Raw genomic sequence first — 24,363 nt, 5'->3', positions numbered from 1 at the left:
CTCCATGGCCTGACAGACTATGTCCTTCCCCAGATTGGGGAGGTTTTCAGCAACTACCTCCTCAAAGACACTTTCTATCCCTTTCTCTCTCTCTTCTTCTTCTGGTATTCCTATAATGTGAATATTGTTCTGTTTGGATTGGTCACACAGTTCTCTCAATATTCTTTCATTTTTAGAGATCCTTTTTTCTCTCTGTGCCTCAGCTTCTTTGTATTCCTCTTCTCTAGTTTCTATTCCAATTATTTTCTCCTCCACCATATCCAACCTGCTTTTAATACCCTCCATTGTGTTCTTTAACTACTGAATCTCTGACTTGAATTCATTCCTGAGTTCTTGGATGTCTTTCCATACTTCCATTAGGATGTTGATGATTTTTATTTTGAACTCCCTTTCAGGAAGAGTCATGAGGTCCATATCATTTAAATCTTTCTCTGGAGTTGTATTAACAATTTTACTCTGGACAAGGTTCCTTTGGCATTTCATGTTTGTATATGGCACCCTCTAGTCTCCAGAAGCTCTATTCTGGAGCTGCTGAGCCTCTGAAGCAAGGTCGGGGGTTGCAGGGGAGCGGTACTGGTGCCTGGGGGGAGGAAAGAGCTGTTCCCTGCCTCCCGGCTGCTGTGCCTGTCTCCACTGCCTGAGCCAGTGGGCCAGGCACACAGGTATAAGTTTTTGTCCCAGAGCAGCCGGATATAGATCCCTGCTTTCCACAAGCAGCCGGAATCCCAGTCTCCCCAGGAACTCTGCCTGTATCAACTTTCCAACCTGATAGTCATGCGAGTCTCATGAAAGCACCATGAAATGTAGGTTTGTGCTCCCAGAGCAGATCTCTGGAGCTAGGTATTCAGCAGTCCCAAGCCTTCCACTCCCTCCCTGCTCTGCTTCTCTTCCTCCCGCCAGTGAGCTGGGGTGGGGGAGGGGCTCGGGTCCCGCGGAGCCACAGCTCTGGTACGTTACCCCGTTTGCTGAGGTCTGCTGTTTTCTCCGGGTGTGTGCAGTCTGATGTCGTCCTCTTTCTTGCTCTCTCAGGATTAGTTGCACCAATTAAATTTTCTAATTGTATCCAGTTTTAGGAGGAATACTCTGTCTCTCCTCTCACGCCGCCATGTTTTCGTTAGATGTAGTTTTAACACTTTATCCCTTGCTTTTGTTATAGACACTGATATGTTTTTACCAAAAATGGAACATGATCTGATTATAATAATGCAATTTTATAGATCATAGCAGCATTGTTCATAGTCATTGAGTATACTTTTTGGACTTTTTTTAGAAGCTTAGGATTTTAGGCTATACTTACTGGGCTCGAATAGCATTTAAAATTATTTCTAAGATGGTTTTTAAAGTTACTCTAACTAGTAAAGACTTCCACTTTCTAACTGCGTCACTTGGGTCAAATTAATAAAATGAATCTGTATCTTTGTTACCCTTTCTACAAAGTAGGGAAAATAAATGTACCTATTCTTGAGTCACTCCATTGGTTAGATATGATAATGCAAAAAGTGCATAGCCTAGTTGAAAAAAGAGAGGGGATGCTAACTCAACAGAACAAGCAGGTTTATTGCTGAACCTGAGAGGGACCCCTCTGTCCTGGCCAGTAGAACAAAGGAAAAGGTCTCTAACAGGCCAGGAGGTTTTCTATGGCCAGGGTTTCTGGCGGGCTCTTTGAGGGGAGAGGTCAGGGGAAATGTGGGCTTCTGGCTTGCTGACATGTCCTCTGGAGGATGGTTGTAGCCTAGGTAAGATGACACCTAGGTCCCTCTGAGATGGTGGGTGGGCTTGTTCAAAAGGTGGTACTCAGGTCGGGATTCTATCACTAGTAACTGCTATTAATTATCACATTCCACATACCTATTAGCTGTGAATGTTTTTATCATTGTTATTAAATTTAGATTACCATATATCTAGCCCCCTGCTCTCTGTATTTACTGTCTCTTCATAGCCTAGGCAGGCATGGTCTGTTGAATGACTTGGCAGCTTAGAGAGTTGCACTATTGCATGAATTTAACCTGATTTCATGGGATGAAACAGAATGAGCACCGTGGTTCATGGCTGTCAGTAGTGAAAAATAGCTGGAAATCAGACAAACAGCTTCATTGCTGAGATTGTTTCCGGGCTAAAAGTTCTTCCAACAGCTGTTTGTTTTGGCCATTAATCGTGTCCTTTTTTTTAAGATGGGGAAATAGGATTTTCTTTAAAAAGAGAATGCAAGCTGATGATTTCTGAGTCAGGAAGAACTCCTGTCCTTCCACTATTGTGGTCTTTTGGCTGAAGGACTTTTCCTTTTGTTTTTCTCCACTTTTTTATTCTCAATGCTGACTTAGACTGCTGCAGTGAGAAGAAAAAGGCAAACTAGATGCTCTTCAATCTTCGAGAAGGAGCCTGGTAGCAGTTACCTTCAAGAAAAGTTTACTCCCCGGAGGAGTATTTAATACTACATAGAGACTGACTCACTGAGCAGAGAGCGAGTTTGGGGGAGAGAGAGAGAGAATGAGAAAATGAGAATATTAGAATTTGAGCCAGCAGGAAAGAAAGATACTTAAGTAAAGATGAAGGGAAGTTTTGCCTCTTCCTGAAAGTTATATTATTAGGTTTTTTTTTTTTTTTAATCATGATGACTGCTAGTTTTGTTTAAAGTATTTGTTCTGGAAATACTAAAGTTGGAGTCTACCAGACTGAGGTTAGAAGCATTTTCTTTGGCAGCCAGAACCTACTTTTATAGAAGCCATGCCTGTACTTGGGGTTTTGCCTCAAAAGTGAGGCCGCCAGCTGTTGGGTCAAAGCCTGTTCGTCCTGCTCTTCCGATACCAAATCTGGGCACTACAGAGTCACAGCGCTGTTCTTCGAGACCTTTGGAACTTACTGAAACAGAGAGCTCCCCGCTTTCTTGTCAGCTCACATTAAAATCAGCCTGTGCATTGGAGAGAAGAAATCCCGCCAAGGAAGAGCTAAGGAGACAGAAGACAGCAAGGTTAGTGGCTGCAGGTTACCTGCAGGCTTACTGAGCTAACATGCAAATTTCCTTCTAGGTGAAGAATAAAGCATGTTGTGAAAATGGGAGTAGTAGAGGAATGCTGTGTAAGAAAGTAAGTCGTTTGTACAGCTGCAAAGCTGAGCATTTAGCCTATGTAAAACTAACTGTATTTATAGTCTGTCATTGTTGCAAAAGTTGTGAAAAAATTTCTCTGAATATGCATTTCTTGTTACTTAGCACTACTTCCTGAAACGATTTGTTAGTCCTAGATAGTGCTCTCTTACTGATAACCATATCCAATCACAAATAGGAGACAAAGGGGACCTAGTTTTATATGTGGTACAATGGAAAAGAAAGATCTACTTGAAAAAAAATCCACAGACACTATCACTTTTCTCTAAATGTCGTCTGCATTTTAAACACTTTGTTTGAACATGTGTGTCCTAGACAGATCATTCCTTGCAATATGAAGGAAAATGAAATACTATTTTCCTGATACTGCCTTTTTGTCTGGATTTTCACTTGTAAATTGGAACCCTACTATTTTAGTTAGTACTTACATGTTTTTCAGTCATTTAATTTATGATATTTTGTGAGCAGTTGCTCAGAGCTCTTCAATTTTAAGCCGTACTGCATTTGTTTTCTCCAGGTGCTGAGGGCTGGCATGGCCCCTCAGTTGAAGTTCATGGAGATTCACTTGTACAATGATAAACATCACTTTTCAATGGAGCGTTATCTGTGATGTCAAGCTTTCCAAAGTCATCATTCTCATCTGGCTTTGTAGGGAATGGTTTGATTTTACTTTTCCACCCAAATGTAATTTAAAAATAATATAAGAAAATAACTCCATATAATCAACTCTAAAAGTTAAAAATAAATCCACCCCTTTTGACTGGTATGTCTATCTGTCTTCAACTGTTCAAGTCCTCTAAGGCACAGCTTTCTGCATGAAGTCTTTGCTGGCTACCTTTTTTCCACTTTTCCTTTCCTGTGATTCTTTGTCTGTTGTAATACTTACAGCTCATTTATTTATACTGTGTTTTAATTATCAGGATAAAGTGTTTCTATGCCCACTAAGTTGAAAATATATAGATGACAGGGCTTTATTCTGTGCTACAGCTTCCTCTCCCTGGGGCTTTATGCAGCATAAATAATAATTGAATGAATTAATACATGAATGAATCAGTCAATAAATGAACAAATAGCTATTCTGAGAAAGACTTAGTTAAGTTCATTAGTCTCTTTGGATCACATAATTTATAAAACATAGAGTTTGGAATGAATGATTTTTATAGTACTTCTGGCTTTAAAATCATATTATTCCTTCTGTGTTTTAAGAAAGCATTGTGTATGCAAGAAAAATCAGTTAGAAGAAAATTAATAACTATAGGCTTATAGTTCTCAGTGTAATGTAAGCAATTCAGGGAAAAAGTAGAGACATATAAATTATCAACAGAAGACTAAAAATATTTAACTTCATACAAGTAATTAAAAGTGAATTCCATACAATTTCGTCTGTGTACCCACAATGGCTTATCTGGATTAGATGGAAAGAGTAGATAGACCCTTTTTCTCTGCTGACCATGGCTATATCTGCAGGTTTAGTAAAATATCCACTTTGCTAAATGGCTTTGGCCTAAAACCTGACCACTCACTCTAAGTAATGTTTTCAGTAGAATTTTGGTTGATCTATTTGGTTAGCAAACATATCAATCACACATCTGATATTCCAATATGACTCTGTGGTGAGCAATGCTGTGCTTATAGGGAGGTCTTTAACATGCCACTTACCAGATTAAAGACTTTTTCAAACATATGTAAAGAATGCCTTGTCAGCATTTCAGGATATTTCTAAATGTTAAAAGAGTGTCCGTCAGGATTTTTATAAACATTTGCAAAAACAGAACTGAAGAAAATAGCAAACATGATCTAGGAAGCTGAATTAGAGATAATTAGATTTAGGTGCAAATAGTAGAAAACATAACAATAGCATAAACAAGATAGGAGTTTATTTCTTTTGTATGTAAAGGCCGTCTGATGTAAGCAGCCTATGGCCGCTGGGGTGACGTCTTGGAGTTGTCAGGAAACCAGGCTCTTACTGTTGTGCCCCCATCACCAGTTTGTGTATCCGTCTCTCAGTCTCGAGTGGCTAACTGGGTTCCACTCACTTAAAAAGACACATCCTGTTTCATTAAGGATTTGTCCACATCCCATCAGCTTGCTTACAGTCCCCAGGCTTATCCAGCTGCAAAGGAGACTGGAAAATGTACTGTTCATTTCAGGCAGCCATGCACCATGCTAAAAATTATGGGTTCAGTTTCTAAGGAAAGAGAGACCATGGATAGTACCCACAATAGATGACTGTCATTAAGAAACATTTATGTGGAGTATCCCGCTAGTCCATGCATCAAAGAGCCATATGGTCTGGTTAGAACAAACCTATGTCTTCCACCCAGCACTCCCTTCTCCTATCCTTGCTTTTGATTGCTGTAAATGCCATCCTCCAGTCATCCAGTCTTCAGTTAAGCGTCTAATATCTAGCAATGTATACCACTGTCTCACATCCCATAATTAGCTAGAAATCGGAGATTTCACTTCTGTACTAGAGCCTGGGCTTACTCCTTTATGCACATCTTCATGCTCTAGCTTTTGTTCAGTTTTCCATCATTTATAGCCACAAGGCTGTACTGGTCTGCTCTCCACCACCTCCACCCAACACATTCACCATCCTGCTAAATGAAAATACTTCAGTTCCATCTCATGTCTTACAATCTCTGCATTCAGCACTCCAGTGTCCTAACTGTTGCCACCACTTCTCACAGAACTCCATGTAGCTGCTACATTCCAGATGTCTCCTTCCTGGGTCTCAAGTTCTTCAGACTGCTAATTCTTGCCATTCTTAAATGGATTAATAACATCAATTCCAGTCCTAGGTGACAAGCATTTAGAAACCCCATCAGCACATCTTAAGGACTTCTGCTTTCTCTAGCTATCTCTCTTTCTGACTGCTGACTTTCTTTGAATTTTCTCATTTCTCACCTCAGAGGGATTAATTTTCCATTTATCTTAGGCATTCACCCAAATGAGAAAGAGCCACTTTGCTTTGGAAACTTAACATTATGTTAAGTCCTTGGGAGCTGGAGACTAAGGTTAGGAAAGAGTGTTTTATTTTGTCACAGCTCCCAAATCACAGCAATGAAGAATCAGACATCTTTGTTCATGAAAGTTCCCCTGCCACACCTACAGTGAAAACTCCTTCCTTAGCCTTCACCACTCAGTCCCAGCCTCCTCCCAGCTTGGCCTGCCACCTCTCTGTTACCTCTGCTCTCATTTCTAGCTTCGGTCCAGTCCTGAGCCCACTGAACCCTTCCCTTTTGAATTACCTTTGCAAACTCAAGATCCTTCTTACATTCTTATAGAAATCACTTTATTTCAGCACCTACTGTGGCCTTTATAGGAAATTTGTCATTTCCTCCCAACATTTTGAAGAATGTGTTATAATCCACATTTACAGGGAAATAAACTGAGTCTTAAATAGAGTGGGAAACAGTCATAAGACCAGACTGTTAACTAATACCAAAATCCAGAATCCGAATCTAGGTTTGCCTCTGCGAAGCCTTTACTTTCAACTACATCACACTCTCTCCTTTGATGTAGTTGCAGCGCACTCCATTCTCCAAATCTCACCTACACTTTTGGACTTGGTTCAAAAGTCAAGGAAAAGCATAAACACATTGTGGATGTTAAAATGAAGGAAAGGTTAAAGAAAATTCTTTAGAAAGAGTGGCCTTTATATGCCAGGTAGTTTGGACATTTACTTAATTTTTTTACCCAGTGAGTTCTACGGACGATCAAGGTGGAGATCATTTCTTACTATCATTCACAGAGTGCTGGCATTAATTAATGCTTTGAAAACAAAAGATGCTCAAAAACATTACTTAAATTGGACTTTAAAAAAGACATAATAGATAAGCTAATATATTGTATGAATAGCATTGTGAATAAGAGCAGTACTTGTAGGAAAGAAATCCTGTTTGGATGGAGCATTCAGAGAAGTCTTTATCAAGGAGCTAGAATTCAGTGGACAGATAGGACTGAGATGTAGAAAAGAAAAAGCACTCTTTTGAGGAGAGGGTTGAATAGAAGAATGCCATTATAATTTGGGCAGACTATTTGTGGAAAGGAGCAGGTTTAGGTCAGATTACACATGGAGGCAGATATCTTTAGGCAGACATTGGGGAAGGATCTTATGTAAGCATGTGACAGAATTACACTGGCAATGATACTTAAGAGAAATCATAACCAAGAGGGACTAATAGTAGTTAATGTTTATAGAGGCTTATTATATGCCTAGTAGTGGACCAAGTACTTCATGGAGTATCCCATTCAGTCCTCACAATAACCTTATGGACACTGTTATTACCCCCAATTTACAGATGAAGAAACTGAGACTGAGAGAGGTTATATTACTTACCAATATCTCAGCACTAGCATGTGGTAGAACAGGGATTCAGACCACGGCTGGGTGTTCCCAGAAGATGTGACTCTTAACTAGTAATCAATCAGTGGCAATGAAGATGTCTGCTGTGTCACCGACAGAAGATGGACTATGGATTGATTAGCTTTTTATATAAACTAGTAAGGCTTGTTTTAAATATTCAATTAACATTGCTGGTGAATTCCATATAAATCACTGGTGTGCCCAAGCGCTCAGAATGATCAGGAGAAGACAATTGAGAAGATGCATGATCTCTACCCAATTGTTTTAATAACAGAAATAGGTAAAAGTAACCCTTTAGTAGAACTGTGGCAGCAGATGTCAGTGGAGTAGTGACTGGCTCTGGCCTCCAGCTGTTTCCTTCTTGGAGAAGATGTTAGGCCCAGAGAACCGTTGGCACCCCTGTTGGGTCTCACGGGGTAGCCCCTCCAGGGCTGGCCATGCTACAGCCGCGCAGGTCAGCCTGCACCTCCATGGTGCCTCCTCCTTTGCCTTGTGCTTCGCTTGCACATTTAGTTATTTGTACTGAAAACATGATTATTTCTTTTCCTACTTATAGCTCATGCTCCAAGTTTTGCAGTTAAACTGTTAATGGTCATTTTAATTGCATTTGCCTTTGTGGTAGCAGTGGTATGAAGAATGTTGTAAAGATTCTTGAATTTTAACATTTTCTCTATTGGCAGAAGGCTCAGCTTTTCAGTATCATACATTTATTTCCCTTGAGTAACAATTTTTAGAAATGTGGTGATCTAATGCTATTTTCTATTATTTCAGTTTGTTTTATAAAGTTTTACAAGAATTGTATCTCAGACTTTAAACTATGAATGACCAAAAATTCTAGTGTAAACTATATGTGATTAAATGTTACTGAAAACCTTATACAACCTGTTTATTGGTCTTCTGCAAGTATCAATATTGTGCATATTTGATGCTAATTTGCTGAATGCATTCTTCTTAGTTAATCCTTTTCCAGTATTGTAGATATATTTTTTCCATTACTAAAAGGGAGGCACTATGTATTTTGTTTATGGAAACATAAAATCAATAGGTTCGTTTTTAAGCAAAATAATTGTTCCATGGTGAGTATTTATTTTATCACGTCTCTCCGACAATTACCCTCAATCTTGAACTTAAAATAAATGGCATAGTTAAAAGAACATCAAATTAGGAAATCAAAGATGTGAATTAAACTTCTGCTAGATCCTGAAAGGATAATTGATTTAAACTCTCTGAACATCAATCTCTGAATTCATAAAAATTCAACAAAATAAGTCTAATAGTTATTGCTAAAGCTTTATTATCTACTCATTTTCTTCTTCTTGATTTTGTCCTATCAACTATCACATTTCTCTTATTTTGTCAACTCTTCCTCTCCAATGGCCTGTTTGGCAGGATTTTTCAAACTTGGCATATTTTGGACCTGCCAATTCTCTGTTGTTGGGGGCAGTCCTACTGCTGTCGAATATTTAGCAGCATCCCTGTCATTACCAACTACATGCCAGTCGCATTCTCTACTTGTGACAACCAAAAATGCCTCCAGACATTGTGAAATGTATCCATGGTGAAGGCAGACTCAAACCCAGTTGAGAAGCACTGCTTTAGAACCAGCTTCCAGGCCTCTACTACTTTTAATAATAATAATTATTATTACTATTATAATAAATAATTTCCTTCAACCTGCTTCCAATGATGACTCCATCTTTCCAATTTTGCAGATACATTTCTTGAAAGAGTAATTTGTGTTCATTGCCACTGTTGCAAGCTTTGCATTTGTCTACTTTTCTTGATATCTAACTTCTGTTTTCTGAGAGGTTATCAATGGGTTTTGAAAAGGCATCGTTTTTCTTGGTTAACATTTTGCCTGTTGTTCACATCCTGTTTGCCACATTTGACATCTGCTGATCACAATTCTCTTTTTGGAATGGTTCAGTATTTACTAGCAAAGTGATCTTGGCAAGTGAATTAATACTTACGTCTCAGTTTCTTCATCTGTAAAATGAGGACAATAATTTTAAACTGCCCTATAAAGTTTTTGTGAAGAACAATTGAGATACTGCATGTAAATGATATGCCAATAGACTACCTAGTACACAGCTGGTGGTCAACATTTATTATCTGTTATATTATAAATATGAAAGTATCTAATAGATTAATGCAAAAATTAATAACATTAAGAATTGGTAATTGAACAAAGGAGGCAGTGATTAATTCTCCATATATGGGGACATAACATTTCAACCATGTTTTGAAGAATGAGTTTGTTTAGACAAATAAATATGGATAAAAGAATATCTTAGAATAGAATTTCCAAGGTGTGAAATACTGTACTGTGTTTAGAAAACTACAGATTATTCAGCACCTCTAGGATGCAGGTTTCAAGTAAAGGAGGTGAAGCTGAGTTGAGGAAATGGGAAGATGGGCATTAAATGCCCGGTAAGGAGTTTGGACTTGTTCTGTAGTCGATGAGGAGAAGATGTCACAGTGGCATGATTAAGTCTATACTTTAGAAAGATGGCGATGAGGTGAAATAAGGAAAGACCTGGTAAAGGGAGAGAAGTTCAAAATCACAGAAGAGAAGGAGAGCTGGATGGAGCAAAATCTGACTAAAATAACAAGCTCAAGAGCAATGGAAGAGGGACGAGTCTAGTAAATGGTATATGGATTTGCTTAAACATTATGAACAATCTACAACATTCTAAGTCTTAAAGGATAAATACACTTTTCTTTAAGGAAAAAATTAGTTTAGTTGGATGATAATTTGTAGTAATTGGCAGCAAGTAGCAATAAAAACTGATGATGATTACACTTTTTGAATGCTTACCACATGCTAGATGCTATACCCAATTTATTGTTATTCTGATTAAATCTATGGAGAGCCTGAGCTCAGGTTGGCGCTGGGGGAGCAGGAATTCCAGCCCAGGTGTTTTCACTCCTTGCCTGGACTCCCTTAGTTTCCTCTACTTCTCTCTCACAATGATTTATAAACCAGTCAAAGTCAATGTTACTCTTTTCTGTCTTGGTCGATACTGAGTCACACAATGGGGAAACAAAACCAAATCATACATTCTTGACAAATTTCACTCTGAATTGTTCCTCCTCTCCTAAGTCCAACTGTTGCTGCATTTTTGCTTTAAGAAGTGCTTTTCTTGGGATTCCTAGTCACTGGGGCCAGTAGAGAAATTCAGTATCTGTGGGAAAGTTCATTAATTGGATACATTGACAGCTTTTCCCCAGTGTTACCAGTAAATGAGATATTTATTAAAAAGTGTTGCAATTCTTCCTGGAGATAAAGTCACCAGACGAGAGGGCAGTGGCAAAAGCTTAACCATTTTCCCAATTAAATAAATGATGCCATCTCCATAAAACAAACAAATACAACAGGCCATCACTTTTCTTGCATTTTGATGTGGTAAAGGACTAATTCCTAAGACTGAAAACCCAAGGTGGGCAGGTTTATAATTTCCATCATGAAATGTGTTGGAGTAAATTTTATAAACAATGAAGATGGCAATGTGTTAGCTAAGTTCCTTAACAGATGAACTCAAGGCAGCTTTACACAGTAGGAGCTTATTTCTCATTCCTTTAACTGGTCCACACAGTCAGGGGTTGACAAACTATGGTCCACAGGTCCAATCTGGATGGGCACCCAATATTATTAAGTAAAGTTTCATTGGAACACGTCCATGACGTTGGTCTGTGTGTTGTCTATGGCTGCTTTTTGCTTTAACAGCAGAACTGAGTAGTTAGAATATGGACTATATGGCTGGCAAAAACTGAAATACTTCCTATCTGGCCCTTCATTGAAAAAGTTTGTGACATTGCTTATGAGTGACTCAGGAAACCAGATTCATTCCAGCTTGTGGTTCCATCATCACCCCTTTAACCAGTCATTAGTGAAAGAGAGAAAGTGGACGATTATGGAATTACAGAAGAGGCTTAGAAATTCCATGTATCTCTTCCACTCAGTTCTACTGGTCACAACTCATTCATATGATAACAAATCATAAGAGAGGCTAGGAAATATATTCCAGTTGTGTTCCCCAAAATTAATGGAAATGGTTTGGTAAACTGTTACCCAGCACTTAGTTAGCCAGAGATTATCTAACTAGATTGTCAAGATTAAGCAAAAATTGCCATACTAAAAATATTCTAAGGTGCCCAGGCATATCTTCCAGGTTGTCAGTAAGTCATCCTGAATTATACGATGTGTCTTTAAAAGCAAACATGGTGTAAGGGTACCATAATTACACTCAAGTTACTAAGTGAACAACAACAAAAAAATACCTTCAGTTAACCCAGCTTTTAGAAAACAGAGCAGGACCATTCATCTACCTAAAAGTACCATGCAAAGCTCACTGTGGCCCCATGACCTGGCTGCTCCCTGCCTTAGCCTTATGATTATGCTCAGCACCTTCAGTTTCTCCAATTCCAAACTTCCGACCCAAAGTCACATTCTAACAGCAACTCTCTCTCGGTCCTGTGCCCTTGTTTGTACGTGCTTTACTTCTCGGTTTTTAGTATTTCTGCCCTACTGGAAACTCCCCATCAGAGCAGGCGACCAGAAGGGTTGAGGCTGGGTAAGATCTAAACTGGAGAAGTGGAGTTTAAACAAGCAGGCTGCTATCAGCCACCGTCGCTGGAGGGAGGCAGTTGCTGGCGCTTAGGCGTTGTCAGACAGGTGAAGGTTTCTGCGCTCTTGGCCCGGAGACTCCACAGCTTCCGTCAGCACTTGGTAAACTTGTTCCAGCGGGGACCTGCTGGGAATCTGTGGATGGCTCGTGGACAAACCCACCGCCAGTGTGGAAAGAGGCACCCCTGTTGCTGTCCATTTGGACAAGGGTGAGCAAAGATAAGGAGCAGTGCATGGAACAACCTCTTTTTCAAATGCAACATACATTTCCAAATGATTTAATTAGTCTCTAGAGTTAGCTGTGCGGATGAGAGTATCTCTACACAGGCTTCTACTTACCTGACAGTATTTGTTGTTTAGCTTTAGTTAAGCTTGGGTCAATTTAAACTGCTCACTTTTTAGACTCTTACAGGTTATATATTTCTCTTTATTGCCCCTGAATACTTATATTTTTAAGATAATCTTGCTGTGCTGTTTTGTTTTTTTGGTTTTTGAACAATTTATTGGATTTCTACAGAGTGATATTTTGCCAGAACCTTTTATATTATTATTTTGACCCATATATTTTTTGGATTCTGTTCCACATTTCCTTTCTCTTCAAACCATCTGCTTTTTATAGCTGTTTCTTCCTTCCTTTGGCTGGCTTTTTGATATCCACACTTGTGTGTTGCCTTCTTCCACTGAATACAAGGTTTATCTCTTCAACAATATGTTCTCTCTGCTCTTTTCCTTCAATTCAGGCGAGACCTATTGTATTCTAAAACAAGCTGTTGTTTTACAAATGTAAATTCCTTCAGCTGCCACTTCCAGGTCTACATCCTGGATCCTAGATGACTTTTCTTGTCTTTATCATTCATCTAGTCAATTATTCCACCAATTATTTATTGCATACTGACCATGTACAAGGCAAAGTGTGTGTGTGTGTACATGTGTGTATACATGTGTGTATGTGTGTAGGTGTGTCTGTGTCTCTGTGTGTATATGCATGTGTATATGTATATATGTATGCAAGTGTGCATGTGTGTGGATGTGTGAATGTGTGTATATGCATGTGTATATGTATATATGTATGCATGTGTGCATGTGTGTGAATGTGTGTATATGTGTCTGTGTGTCTGTGTGCATGTGTATGTCTGCGTATGCATGTGTATACATGTGTTTGTACATGTGTGTGTATATATGTGTATGTGTGTATGTATGTGTACATGTGTGTGTGCATAATATTTTAACATGATAGGTTTTATGGGAAATACATTTGCAATAAATGGGACTCTTTTTAGGAATTTATATTCATTCTTTTTTGGCAAATTAAATTCTTATTTACTATTACCTAGAAATATCAGAAACAATTATAATTCAGATTTTTCACTGATCATACCTTTTACTATGCATTTGGATTGTGTTTGCTTATTTAGAATAAGTTTTCCCCTCCCTTTGTGACAATCAGAAATGTCTCAGGCATTGTCTGTCCCTTGTGGGGAAATTGCCCTCAGTTTAGAACCACTGATTTAGATCCTGCCTTGCTTGAAAAAAGAACTTAGTAGAATTAAAAAACACATATATGACATCTAAGATTTTGAAACATATGCAAGTAAATGTGATTGAAAGAAAGAAAAACAATAAGGAAAGGATAAAGTTAGAGGAAAGGATAGTATAGAAAATGTATGTTGTGATGTTTTCTATAGTTATACAAAAAAGATTTCATCTACATACTTGGATCTGAGCTTCCCAGCTGCTGATACATAAAGGTTAAGCAAGTGATATTATAATGGGTGCCCAAAGCATGAGCTAATATTTGCTCAGGAGACACCCATCTTTGTTTCTGGGTATGCAATAAATATTTCCTAGGGATAGCTTTACAGACAATACTATGTCATTTAAATAACAATTTTTCAATAATGTTTTTATTCCAGATTTTAGTTATTGTTTTCCTCCCTTAGCACTACCTTCTGTTTGAAACCATTAAAATAAAAGTTTTAATTAAGGCCACGTAGGATGAGCAACTGCACTGGTTTTCCCAGGACCATCCTGATTTTAGATCTAAAATGTCTCTTGTGTAGGCAGCCTCTAAGTCCCAGGCGGACCACTTAGACTGGCCATCCTAATCTGAATGAAATATTGTTTTTCTCTTTAATTGTATTCTGCTTCTTCTAATTATTAATTCAATTTTGCAATAGTTGAAAATATGCTTTGTATTTATCAACTTTAAAACATTGCCTTATTTAATTAAGGATTTATTGTCAGGCATTGTCAGTTCTCTATTCAGATTTAATAGAATGTGTCCTTTCTTTAACAGCCACTATTCAAATAAGAAATAATTTCTGTGGAGGTTTTAGTTACCCAGGGAAGAGTAATTTTCTTTGTTATGAGGCTCAGATGGTTACATCTGCTCCTTCCTTATCCACACCATTTTAACCACGTTGATAATAACAATGTCTTGCTCTTTCCTTTTGTGTGAAAGGCTTAGAGTTGCCATTAAAACAAAGTTAGTTCCCTGAGTTCATGGGTAAATTTCCAACATGGCCCTTGGGATTTAGTGATGTCTTGAGGTGCTGCAGTTCGTTTTCTCTACACCTTCCTAGAACACACACAAAGAGCAGGACTTTGATTTGACAACAGCATGCCTCTGTTCCACAAGATGGACAGGATGCGGTCTGGGAGAAAGTTCCCACTTTAACAATGGACTATTGACAGAATGTTTGCGAAGTACAAAGAGGAAGAGAGCTTCTGTCTACAACCAAAATTATCAGAGGCATTTGTGTGTGAGACAATCTTAGGTTTCAGAAATATGTTCTGTAAGGTCATTCATTTTCCTTCTCTGTTTTTATTGGATGAGGAAAGTTGCCTTCAAGATAACAAAACATTTGAAATTCAGGGGAGGAAATGCATCATATTTTGTCTAGTTATCCCAGGCAGAAAATTAATTCCCTTAGGCACTCAACACATTTTGTTTAGCCCTTAGTATGTTCTATGTGAATCAAGCTGAGGGAATTAAATGAATGAGACGACAAAATCTAGCTGAATGATAATGCTGCTGAGGATTCAACAGGAAAGAAGTCCTAGGCAGAGAAGCCCAGGTGCCGACTTCATCTACAATTCATTCTGCATGAAATATGAGAAAGGCTGGCGTATTACAAGTGGTGCTGTATGCCTTTCTCTTCTCCAGCCTTGATTAAGTAGTAATTACATTTCGATTAAATTTAGCATTTTAGGGAGTTGCACAAAAATCTTGGACACCTTATTGTTCCGTTCATCCTGCTGCATCTGCAGCTCGTTCCCCTTTCATAGAAGCGGCCCGCGCTCTCCGCCCCGCGCCGTGTGTCTTGTACCAGCGCAGCCTTAGTTTGGAGGTGGAGCTGGCGTCCCAGGATCTGCTCGGTCTTTGGCTTTTTTCTTTCAAATGTGATTGTCTGAAACCGTTCGGATGTCTTCCTGCCTGGCCCCCTTGTGGCCATGTTACTGCTGACCACAGGATTCGGCAGTGGGTACACTGCTGGGCAGCAGGCTCTCATGTACAGGACACCTGTAAAACCACGCGTGCATAGCCCGAAGAGCAGAGCAGCCTACTCGTGGACATTCTCATGGCTCTGGAGAAAGTGGTCTAAGGAGCAGATGTAATTTAGCATTAATAAGGTGTGAGTCAAGGTGTGGGACTTTTACTTTCCTCCAGAAAACAACATGTAGATTTCCTGGCAATGCAGTTGTGTAATGACTGTGGTTTCTTTTTTGTAAACTGTGTCTCAGACGGGGTGGGGGAAGAAGCGACCCAACCGGATTGTGTAACTTTATAAATAGAAACAGCCATGTTAAAATAACAAGACTAAGTTAAGCTGATGAATTTTGCTACTAGCTGCGAAGTTAGGCCACTGAATGAATGAATGTAAGATCCATCTTGTGGAGTAATTTCTAAGGTTTGCCCAAGAATGCTTAATGGGAAAAATTAATGAGTTCTTACCCAACTTCCATTATATGCCAAGTATTTTTGTTCAAGTAAATCGAAACCTTTTCTCTGTTGGAATGAGTCAAGTTGGAGACATATAGGAATTTTTCCCTCTACTACAAATAATGAATAAGGAGGTCATACCATTTTTAATACAGCACAGACTTTACTAAACACTTGGAACGGTTTATCCTGGCAGTGGCATAAAGGGTAAAGAGGTACCTACATGATTATCTGTTGAACAAAATGCATGCTCCATTTGCTATATGGTCGCGAATACAAGATGATTTAGATGTCAGTGCCACTCTTTATTTTAGAAGATGGAACAGAGGTAAATTGAGAGAAATCTCCTTAAAGAGATCAAAAACATCAGCCTTCTCAGCATGATTCTATTAAATTTGATATATATTCCAAAAAAGAGATTGAGCTATAGTTGCCAGTTAGCTGAGGTTTATAGATCATAGGTTTTAAATCTCACAGGAATGATTGTATAATAGCAGTGTTTTCTTTGATTTTTGTGGCTACAAAAGTGATACTAGTCCTTCCTAGACACTATTGACAAATTAATCTTCTCATACAGCTGTAATCTTGGCAATTTCAAGGTTCTCCCTAATCTGATTGAAATGAATTTTTTCATTTAAACTCTTACTTTAAGAAGAGGTCTATTTAATTCATGTTTATATCCCCTGAGGTCTGTAACACATTGTTGTGCATGTGGCAGGAATATTTATTGAATTAAATATACATATTTATTCAATTATAATAAATTGGTATGATTTTGTCATTTCATTCCTTTGACTCATGATTTGCACCATGCCTGTGTTTGACAATGAACTATCCTAGACCCTGCTCGTTAATTGTTTGGATATAAATATTGACTCTTATGTTTTGGTACAGTTCTGCTACATCAGTGATTCAAGGTCAAAGATCTTCATAATTTTGACCTTAGTATAGTGCACTAGTCCCTCTAAGCAAATCAACCCTAACTCACAGGTGACCTCATGTGTCTCTAAAACTGTCTCATCAAATGTAGAATATTAAGAGTGGAAAGGATAGTGGAGTATCTTCTAATACCACTCTCTTGTTTTTGTGTATTGATAAATTTAAGACCCAGCAAATTGAAATGGACTGTCTTAAAGCTGTATCATCTTAAAAATACTGATGACAATATAAAAGTCACAACCTGAGTGCCCCATTTGTTGATAACTATAACATAGGTTCTTCTAACAAACCTGCTCAGGAAAATGCATCTATGACTCTAAGATTAAATCCAAGATACGGACTCGTGGAAAGCTAGCCATACTTTGATGCTAGAGAATCAGTAATAAGATGGAATATATTTGCATCCAATACCTAAAAGTATCTTGGCCTTGTTTGATTTCCTTGTCAGTTAAAACATAACTGGTGAGATCACGCTGTTCCATGACCATGGCCATGTTCTCCTGCCAGAGTAGGTTATGGGTGTTAACAGAGTCTCCTTGTCTAGGGCTATGCATCATCTGGATCTTCCTCCTAAGTGATCCCAAGTCCATTATAGTATAGTAAATTCAGCCAAGTACGCTCTAATTTCTGTTTTACTGAAAGGGCTTTATGATACGCTACTTCTTTTTCTTTTTTTAAATCTTTTTATTAAGGTATCATGTATATACTCATGAAGTTTTCACGTGAAAAACATTGTGGTTACAACACTCACCCATATTACAGAGAACCACCCACACCCCATTGTAGTCACTGTCCATCAGTGTAGTAAGATGCCACAGAGTCACTACTTGTCTTCTCTGTACTACACTGTCTTCCCTGTGATCCTCCCACACCATGTGCACCATGTGTGCCAATTACAATGCTCCTCAAACCACTTCTCCCTCCTTCTCCACCCACCCTCCCCCACACCTCCCCTTTGGTAACTGCCATTCCATTCTTGGAGTCTGTGAGTCTGCTGCTGTTTTGTTCCTTCAGTTTTGCTTCGTTGTTGTACTCCACAAATGAGGGAGATCAAGGACACTTAGGTTGCTTCCATATCTTGGCTATTGTAAATAGTGCTGCAATAAATGTAGGAATGCATATGTCTTTTTCAAACTGGGCTCCTGCTATTCTTCGGGTAAATTCCTTGGAGTGGAATTCCCAGGACAAATGGTATTTCTACTTTTAGTTTTTTGAGGAACTTCTGTACTGCTTTCCAATGGTTGAACTATTTTACATTCCCACCAGCAGTGTAGAAAGGTTCCCTTTTCTCCACATCCTCACCAGCATTTGTTGTTCCTTGTCTTTTGGATGTTGGCCATCCTAACTGGTGTGAGGTGATATCTCATGGTGGTTTTAATTTGCATTTCCCTGATAATTAGCGATGTGGAGCATCTTTTCATGTGCCTGTTGGTCATTTGAATTTCTTCTTTAGAGAAAAGTCTGATCATATCCTCTGCCCATTTTTTAATTGGGTTATTTAATTTTTGGATGTTGAGGTGTGTGAGTTCTTTATGTATTTTGGAAGTTAACCCCTTGTTGGATATGTCATTTACAAATATATTCTCTCATACTTTAGGATGCCTTTTTGTTCTGCAGATGGTGTCCTTTGCCGTACAGAAGCTTTTTATTTTGATGTAGTCCCATTTGCTCATTTTTGCTTTTGTTTCCCTAGCCCAAGGAGACATGTTCAGGAAATAGTTGCTCATGTTTATATTCAAGAGGTTTTTTTGCCTATGTTTTCTTCTAGTAGTTTTATGGTTTCATGACTTACATTCCAGTCTTTGATCCATTTCCAGTTTACTTTTGTGTATGCAATTAGACAGTAATCCAGTTTCATTCTCTTACATGTAGCTGTCCAGTTTGGCCAACACCAGTTGTTGAAGAGGCTGTCATTTCCCCATTGTGTATATATGGCTCCTTTATCATATGTTAATTTACAATATATGTTTGGGTTTATATCTGGGCTCCATATTCTGTTCTATTGATCTATAAGTCTGCTCTTGTGCCAGAACCAAATTGTCTTGATTACTGTGGCTTTTTTGTAGAGCCTGAAGTCAGGGAGCATAATCCCCCAGCTTAATTCTTCCTTCTCAGGATTGCTTTGGCTATTCGGGGTCTTTTGTGGTTCCATATGAATTTTAGAACTATTTGTTGTAGTTCATTAAAGAATGCCATTAGTATTTTCATAGGGATTGTACGAATCTATAAATTGCTTTACGCAGGATGGCCATTTTGATGATATTAATTCTTCTTATTCAATGGAACGGGATGTATTTCCATTTATTGGTGTCTTCTGTTATTTCTCCCATGAGTGTCTTGCAGTTTTCAGGGTATAGGTCTTTCACCTCCTTGGTTAGGTTTATTACTAGGTATTTTATACTTTTGATGCAACTGTGAATGGAATTGTTTTCTTAATTTCTCTTTCTGCTAGTTCATTGTTAGTATAGAGGAATGCAACAGATTTCTGTGTATTAATTTTGTATCCTGCCACTTTGCTGAATTCACTTATTAGTTCTAGAAGTATTGGGGTGGATTCTTTAGGATCTTTTATGGACAATAACATGTTATCTGCAAACAGTGAGAGTTTAACTTCTTCATTACCAATCTCGATGTCTTTTATTTCTTTACGTTGTCTGATTGCCATGGCTAGGACCTCCAGTACTATGTTGAATAAAAGTGGTGAGAGTGGGCATCCTTGTCTTGTTCCAGATCTTAAAGGAAAAGCTTTCAGCTTCTTGCTGTTAAGTATGATGTTGGCTGTAGGTTTGTCATTTATGGCCTTTAATATGTTGAGGTACTTACCCTCTATACCCATTTTGTGGAGAGTTATTATCATGAATTGATGTTGAATTTTGTCAGATAATTTTTTCAGCAACTATGGAGGCGATCATGTGGTTTTTGTCCTTTTTGTTTTTCTGGTGTATGATATTGATGGATTTTCAAATATTGTACCATCCTTGCATCCCTGGAATAAATCCCACTTGATTATGGTGGATGATCTTTTTGATGTATTTTTGAATTCTGTTTCCTAATATTTTGTTGAGTATTTTTGCATCTATGTTCATCAGGGATATTGGTCTGTAATTTTCATTTTTTCTGGTGTCTTTGCCTGGTTTTGGTATTAGAGTGATGCTGGCCTCATAGAATGAGTTTGGGAGTATTCTTTCCTCTTCTACTCTTTGGAAAACTTTAAGGAGGACGGGTATTAGGTCTTTACTAAATGTTTGGTAAAATACAATGGTGAAGTCATCTGGACCAGGAAGTTTGTTCTTAGGTAGGTTTTTGATTACCAATTCAATTTCATTACTGGTATTTTCTATGTTCAGATTTTCTGTTTCTTCCTGGGTCAGTCTTGGAAGGTTGTAGTTTTCTAGAAAGTTGTCCATTTCTTCTAGGTTGTGCAATTTTTTAGCATATAACTTTTGTATTTCTGTGCTGTCCGTAGTTATTTTTCCTTTCTCATTTCTGATACTGTTTATGTTTGTAGACTCTCTTTTTTTCATGATAGATCTGACTAGAGGTTTATCTGTTTTGTTAATTTTCTTGAGGAACCAGTTCCTGCATTCATTGATTCTTTCTATTGTTCTATTTTTCTCAGTTTTATTTATTTATGCTCTGATCTTTGTTATGTCCCTCCTTCTACTGACCTTAGGCCTCATTTGTTCTTCTTTTATTAGTTTTATTAATTGTGAGTTCAGACTGTTCATAAAGGGTTGTTCTTCTGTCCTGAGGTAAGCCTGTATTGCAAGATACTTCCATCTTAGTACAGGCTTCTCTGCATCCCACAGATTTTTGCGGTGTTCAATTATTGTTGTCCTTTGTCTCCATATGTTGCTTGATCTCTGTTGTTTGGTTATTGATCCATTGATTATTTAGGAGCATGCTGTTAAGCTGCCATGTGTTTGTGGGCCTTTTCGTTTTCTTTGTGTAATTTATTTCTAGTTTCACACCTTTGTAGTCTGAGCAGCTGGTTGGCACAATTTCAATCTTTCTGAATTTACTGAGGCTTTTTTTGTGGCCTACTATGTCATCTATTCTATTCTATTCTATTCTATTCTATTCTATTTATTTGTTTATTTTTGATATCATTAATATACAATTACATGAGCAACATTATGGTTACTAGACTCCTACCATTATGAAGTCCCCACTGCATACCCCATTACAGTCAGTGTCCATCACCATAGTAAGATACTATAGAATCACTACTTGTCTTCTATGAGTCATACTGCCTTCCCTATGACCCCAACCCCACATTATGTGTGCTAATCATAATGCCCCTTAATCCCCTTATCCCTCGCTTCCCACCCATCCTCCAAAGGCCCTTTCCCTTTGGTAACTGTTAGTTCATTCTTGGGTTCTGTGAGTCTGTTGCTGTTTCATTCCTTCAGTTTTTTCATTCTTCTTATACTCCACAGATGAGTGAAATCATTTGATACTTGTCTTTCTCCACCAGGCTTATTTCACTGAGCATAATACCCTCTAGCTCCATCCATGTTGTTGAAAATGGTAGGATTTGTTTTCTTCTTAAGGCTGAATAATATTCCATTGTGTATATGTACCACATCTTCTTTATCCATTCATCTACTCATGTACACTTAGGTTGCTTCCATTTCTTGGCTATTGTAAATAGTGCTGTGATAAACATAGGGATGCATATGTTTTTTCAAACTGGGCTCCTGCATTCTTAGCATAAATTCCTAGGAGTGGAATTCCTGGGTCAAATGGTTTTTTTATTTTTAGTTTTTTGAGGAACGCCTGTACTGCTTTCCACAATGGTTGAACTAATTTACATTCCCACCAGCAGTGTAGGAGGGTTCCTCTTTCTTCACATCCTCACCAACATTTGCTATAGTTTGTCTTTTGGATGTTGACCATCCTAACTGGTGTGAGGTGAAATCTCATTGTGATTTCAATTTGCATTTCTCTGATGATTAGCAATGTGGAGCATCTTTTCATGTGCATTTTGGCCATCTGAATTTCTTTGGAGAGGCATTAGCTCATATCCTGTGCCCATTTTTAAAAAAAATTTTTTTAATTTTAATTTAATTTTTAATTTTTTAAATTTATATATATATATTTTTTGAGAGGGCATCTCTCATATTTATTGATCAAATGAAATGGTTGTTAACAACAATAAAATTCTATACAGGGGAGTCAATGCTCAATGCACAATCATTAATCCACCCCCAGCCTAATTCTCATCAGTCTCCAATCTTCTGAAGCATAACAAACAAGTTCTTAGATGAACAAATTCTTACATAGTGAATAAGTTCTTACATGGTGAACAGTACAAGGGCAGTCATCACAAAAACTTCCGGTTTTGATCACTCATTATGAACTATAAACAATCAGGTCAAATATGAATATTAGTTTGATTTTTATACTTGATTTATATGTGAATCCCACATTTCTCCCTTTGTTGTTATTGTTATTATTTTTTTTAATAAAATGCTGAAGTGGTAGGTAGATGCAAGATAAAGGTAGAAAACATAGTTTAATGTTGTAAGAGAGCAAATGTAGATGATCAGGTGTGTGCCTGTAGACTATGTGTTAATCCAAGCTAGACAAGGGCAATAAATCATCCATGGATGCAGAAGATTTCTCTCAAAGCAGAGGGTGTGAGGTTCTAAGCCTCACCTCTGTTGATCCCCAATTTCTCACCTGATGGCCCCCCTGAAACTGTGCCTATCTTAGGTTGTTCCTCCCTTGAGGAATCTTAGCCGTCTCTGGCTAACCAGTCATCTTCTGGGGCCATACAGGGAAATGTAAAGTTGGTAAGTGAGAGAGAAGCCATATTGTTTGAAAAGGTTTGCTTTTTACTTCTTTGCAGACTTATGCCCTGTGGCTTCTATGCCCAGCATTTGTCTTGAGGTATCTTTACCACTTGGAGGAATTATGATACTCGGTGAATTTGATATGAGGCACAAATTCTATTTAAGGGTTGTAATTAGGAAGGAAGAAGAAAAGCTATAGAAGTAGCAGGCGGAAGAAAACATGGGAAGATTGATTATTTCTTTGATATATCTTCTTGTATAGTAACTTCAGCATGTATAGGTTTTAAACTACTAATTAAATTGCGCACACACATTAACATAATAGGAATACAGTTACATAACCAAAGCATACTTATAATTACCAGCCATCTCCAGTGAAACCAAGAAAACCAGTTAGGCACCTTAGGCATTTGTGAAAACTTATCTATGATATGGTGGATATTGTCCAACTGAACTTGAATAGTCTGAGAGAAATTAGACAAATTAAAACAGCCCATTCCTGTAGACTGTTCACATCCCATATGTTCTTTTAACAGTAAATAGTCTGTAGTTGTAAGATTTTGGTGCGCTACAATTTGCACTTCTCCTAATTCTTGGTTGAGTTCCAACAGTGTAGATCCAGTCAAATTTGTTGTTTTACTGTATGCACAGGACAGCTTGGATATCTCCTTCTTCATTCCCATGGCAAGTCCAGGAACTGGTGGGATGAGTGCATCTACACCTGTAGCAGCACGTAGATCTTTGTTGGAGTTTTTTGATGATCATCTTCTGGCATGAGTCTTCCAGAGAGTGCTGATGTTGGAAGTTCTTTTTCATATCGTATCTTAGTTCATTTTCGGGGTAGCGAAATTAGGCTTTGATCCTCTGTATAAGCAGAAACAAACCCTTTGCCTACACTTTTATATGCCCTTCATACCATTGTGTAGAACTCATTGGAGGTCACCACACAGGAACTGCTTTTTTTTTTTTAAGAGAAAGGAATATTATCAGAAAAGTGTACCTCCATAGCTGATCATCTGACACCCTTTAAGTGATCAAAATTAAGGATTTTTAAAGCATGCATTAATCATTGATTTACAGTTAGTTTTATCCTATCAAGGAGTAATCCCCCTTCTCTTTCTTTCTTCTTTTTTGTTATCTTTAATCTACACATACATGAAGAATATTATGTTTACTAGGCTCTCCCCTATACCAGGTCCCCCCTATAAATCCCTTTACAGTCACTGTCCATCAGCATAGCAAAATGTTGTAGAATCACTACTTGTCTTCTCTGTGTTATACAGCCCTCCCCTTTCTCCCACCACCGCATGCATGCTAATCTTAATACTGTTCAGTTCCTCTGCCCATTTTTGAATTGGATTATTTGATTTTTGTTTGTTGAGGCATGTGAGCTCTTTATATATTTTGGACATCTTCTTCCCCCCTCTTACCCCTCCCTACCCACCCACCCTCCCCAGTCCCTTTCAATTTGGTACCTGTTAGTCCATTCTTGGGTTCTGTGATTCCGCTACTGTTTTGTTCCTTCAGTTGCTCCTTTGTTCTTATACTCCACAGATGAGTGAAATCATTTGGTATTTCTCTTTC

The 24,363-nt window shown here is 38.1% G+C and overlaps 1 protein-coding gene across 1 annotated transcript in view; it reads left to right on the top strand.

The window, feature by feature from the left end:
• The first annotated feature begins 481 nt into the window (after positions 1 to 481).
• NAV3 (neuron navigator 3) overlaps positions 482 to 24,363 on the top strand; it is a 376,755-nt gene continuing 352,873 nt past the window's right edge. The window contains 3 exon segments of the mRNA XM_073214824.1: positions 482 to 2,742; positions 2,745 to 2,910; positions 2,913 to 2,968. Of these exon segments, the coding sequence (XP_073070925.1) occupies positions 2,725 to 2,742; positions 2,745 to 2,910; positions 2,913 to 2,968 (240 nt within the window). The 5' untranslated portion in view covers positions 482 to 2,724.

The sequence above is a fragment of the Manis javanica genome, chromosome 10, assembly GCF_040802235.1.
Source record: "Manis javanica isolate MJ-LG chromosome 10, MJ_LKY, whole genome shotgun sequence".
Taxonomy (NCBI): Eukaryota; Metazoa; Chordata; class Mammalia; order Pholidota; family Manidae; genus Manis; species Manis javanica.
Note: the sequence above shows the minus strand (reverse complement) of the source record. Positions and strands in the feature narration are given on the sequence as shown.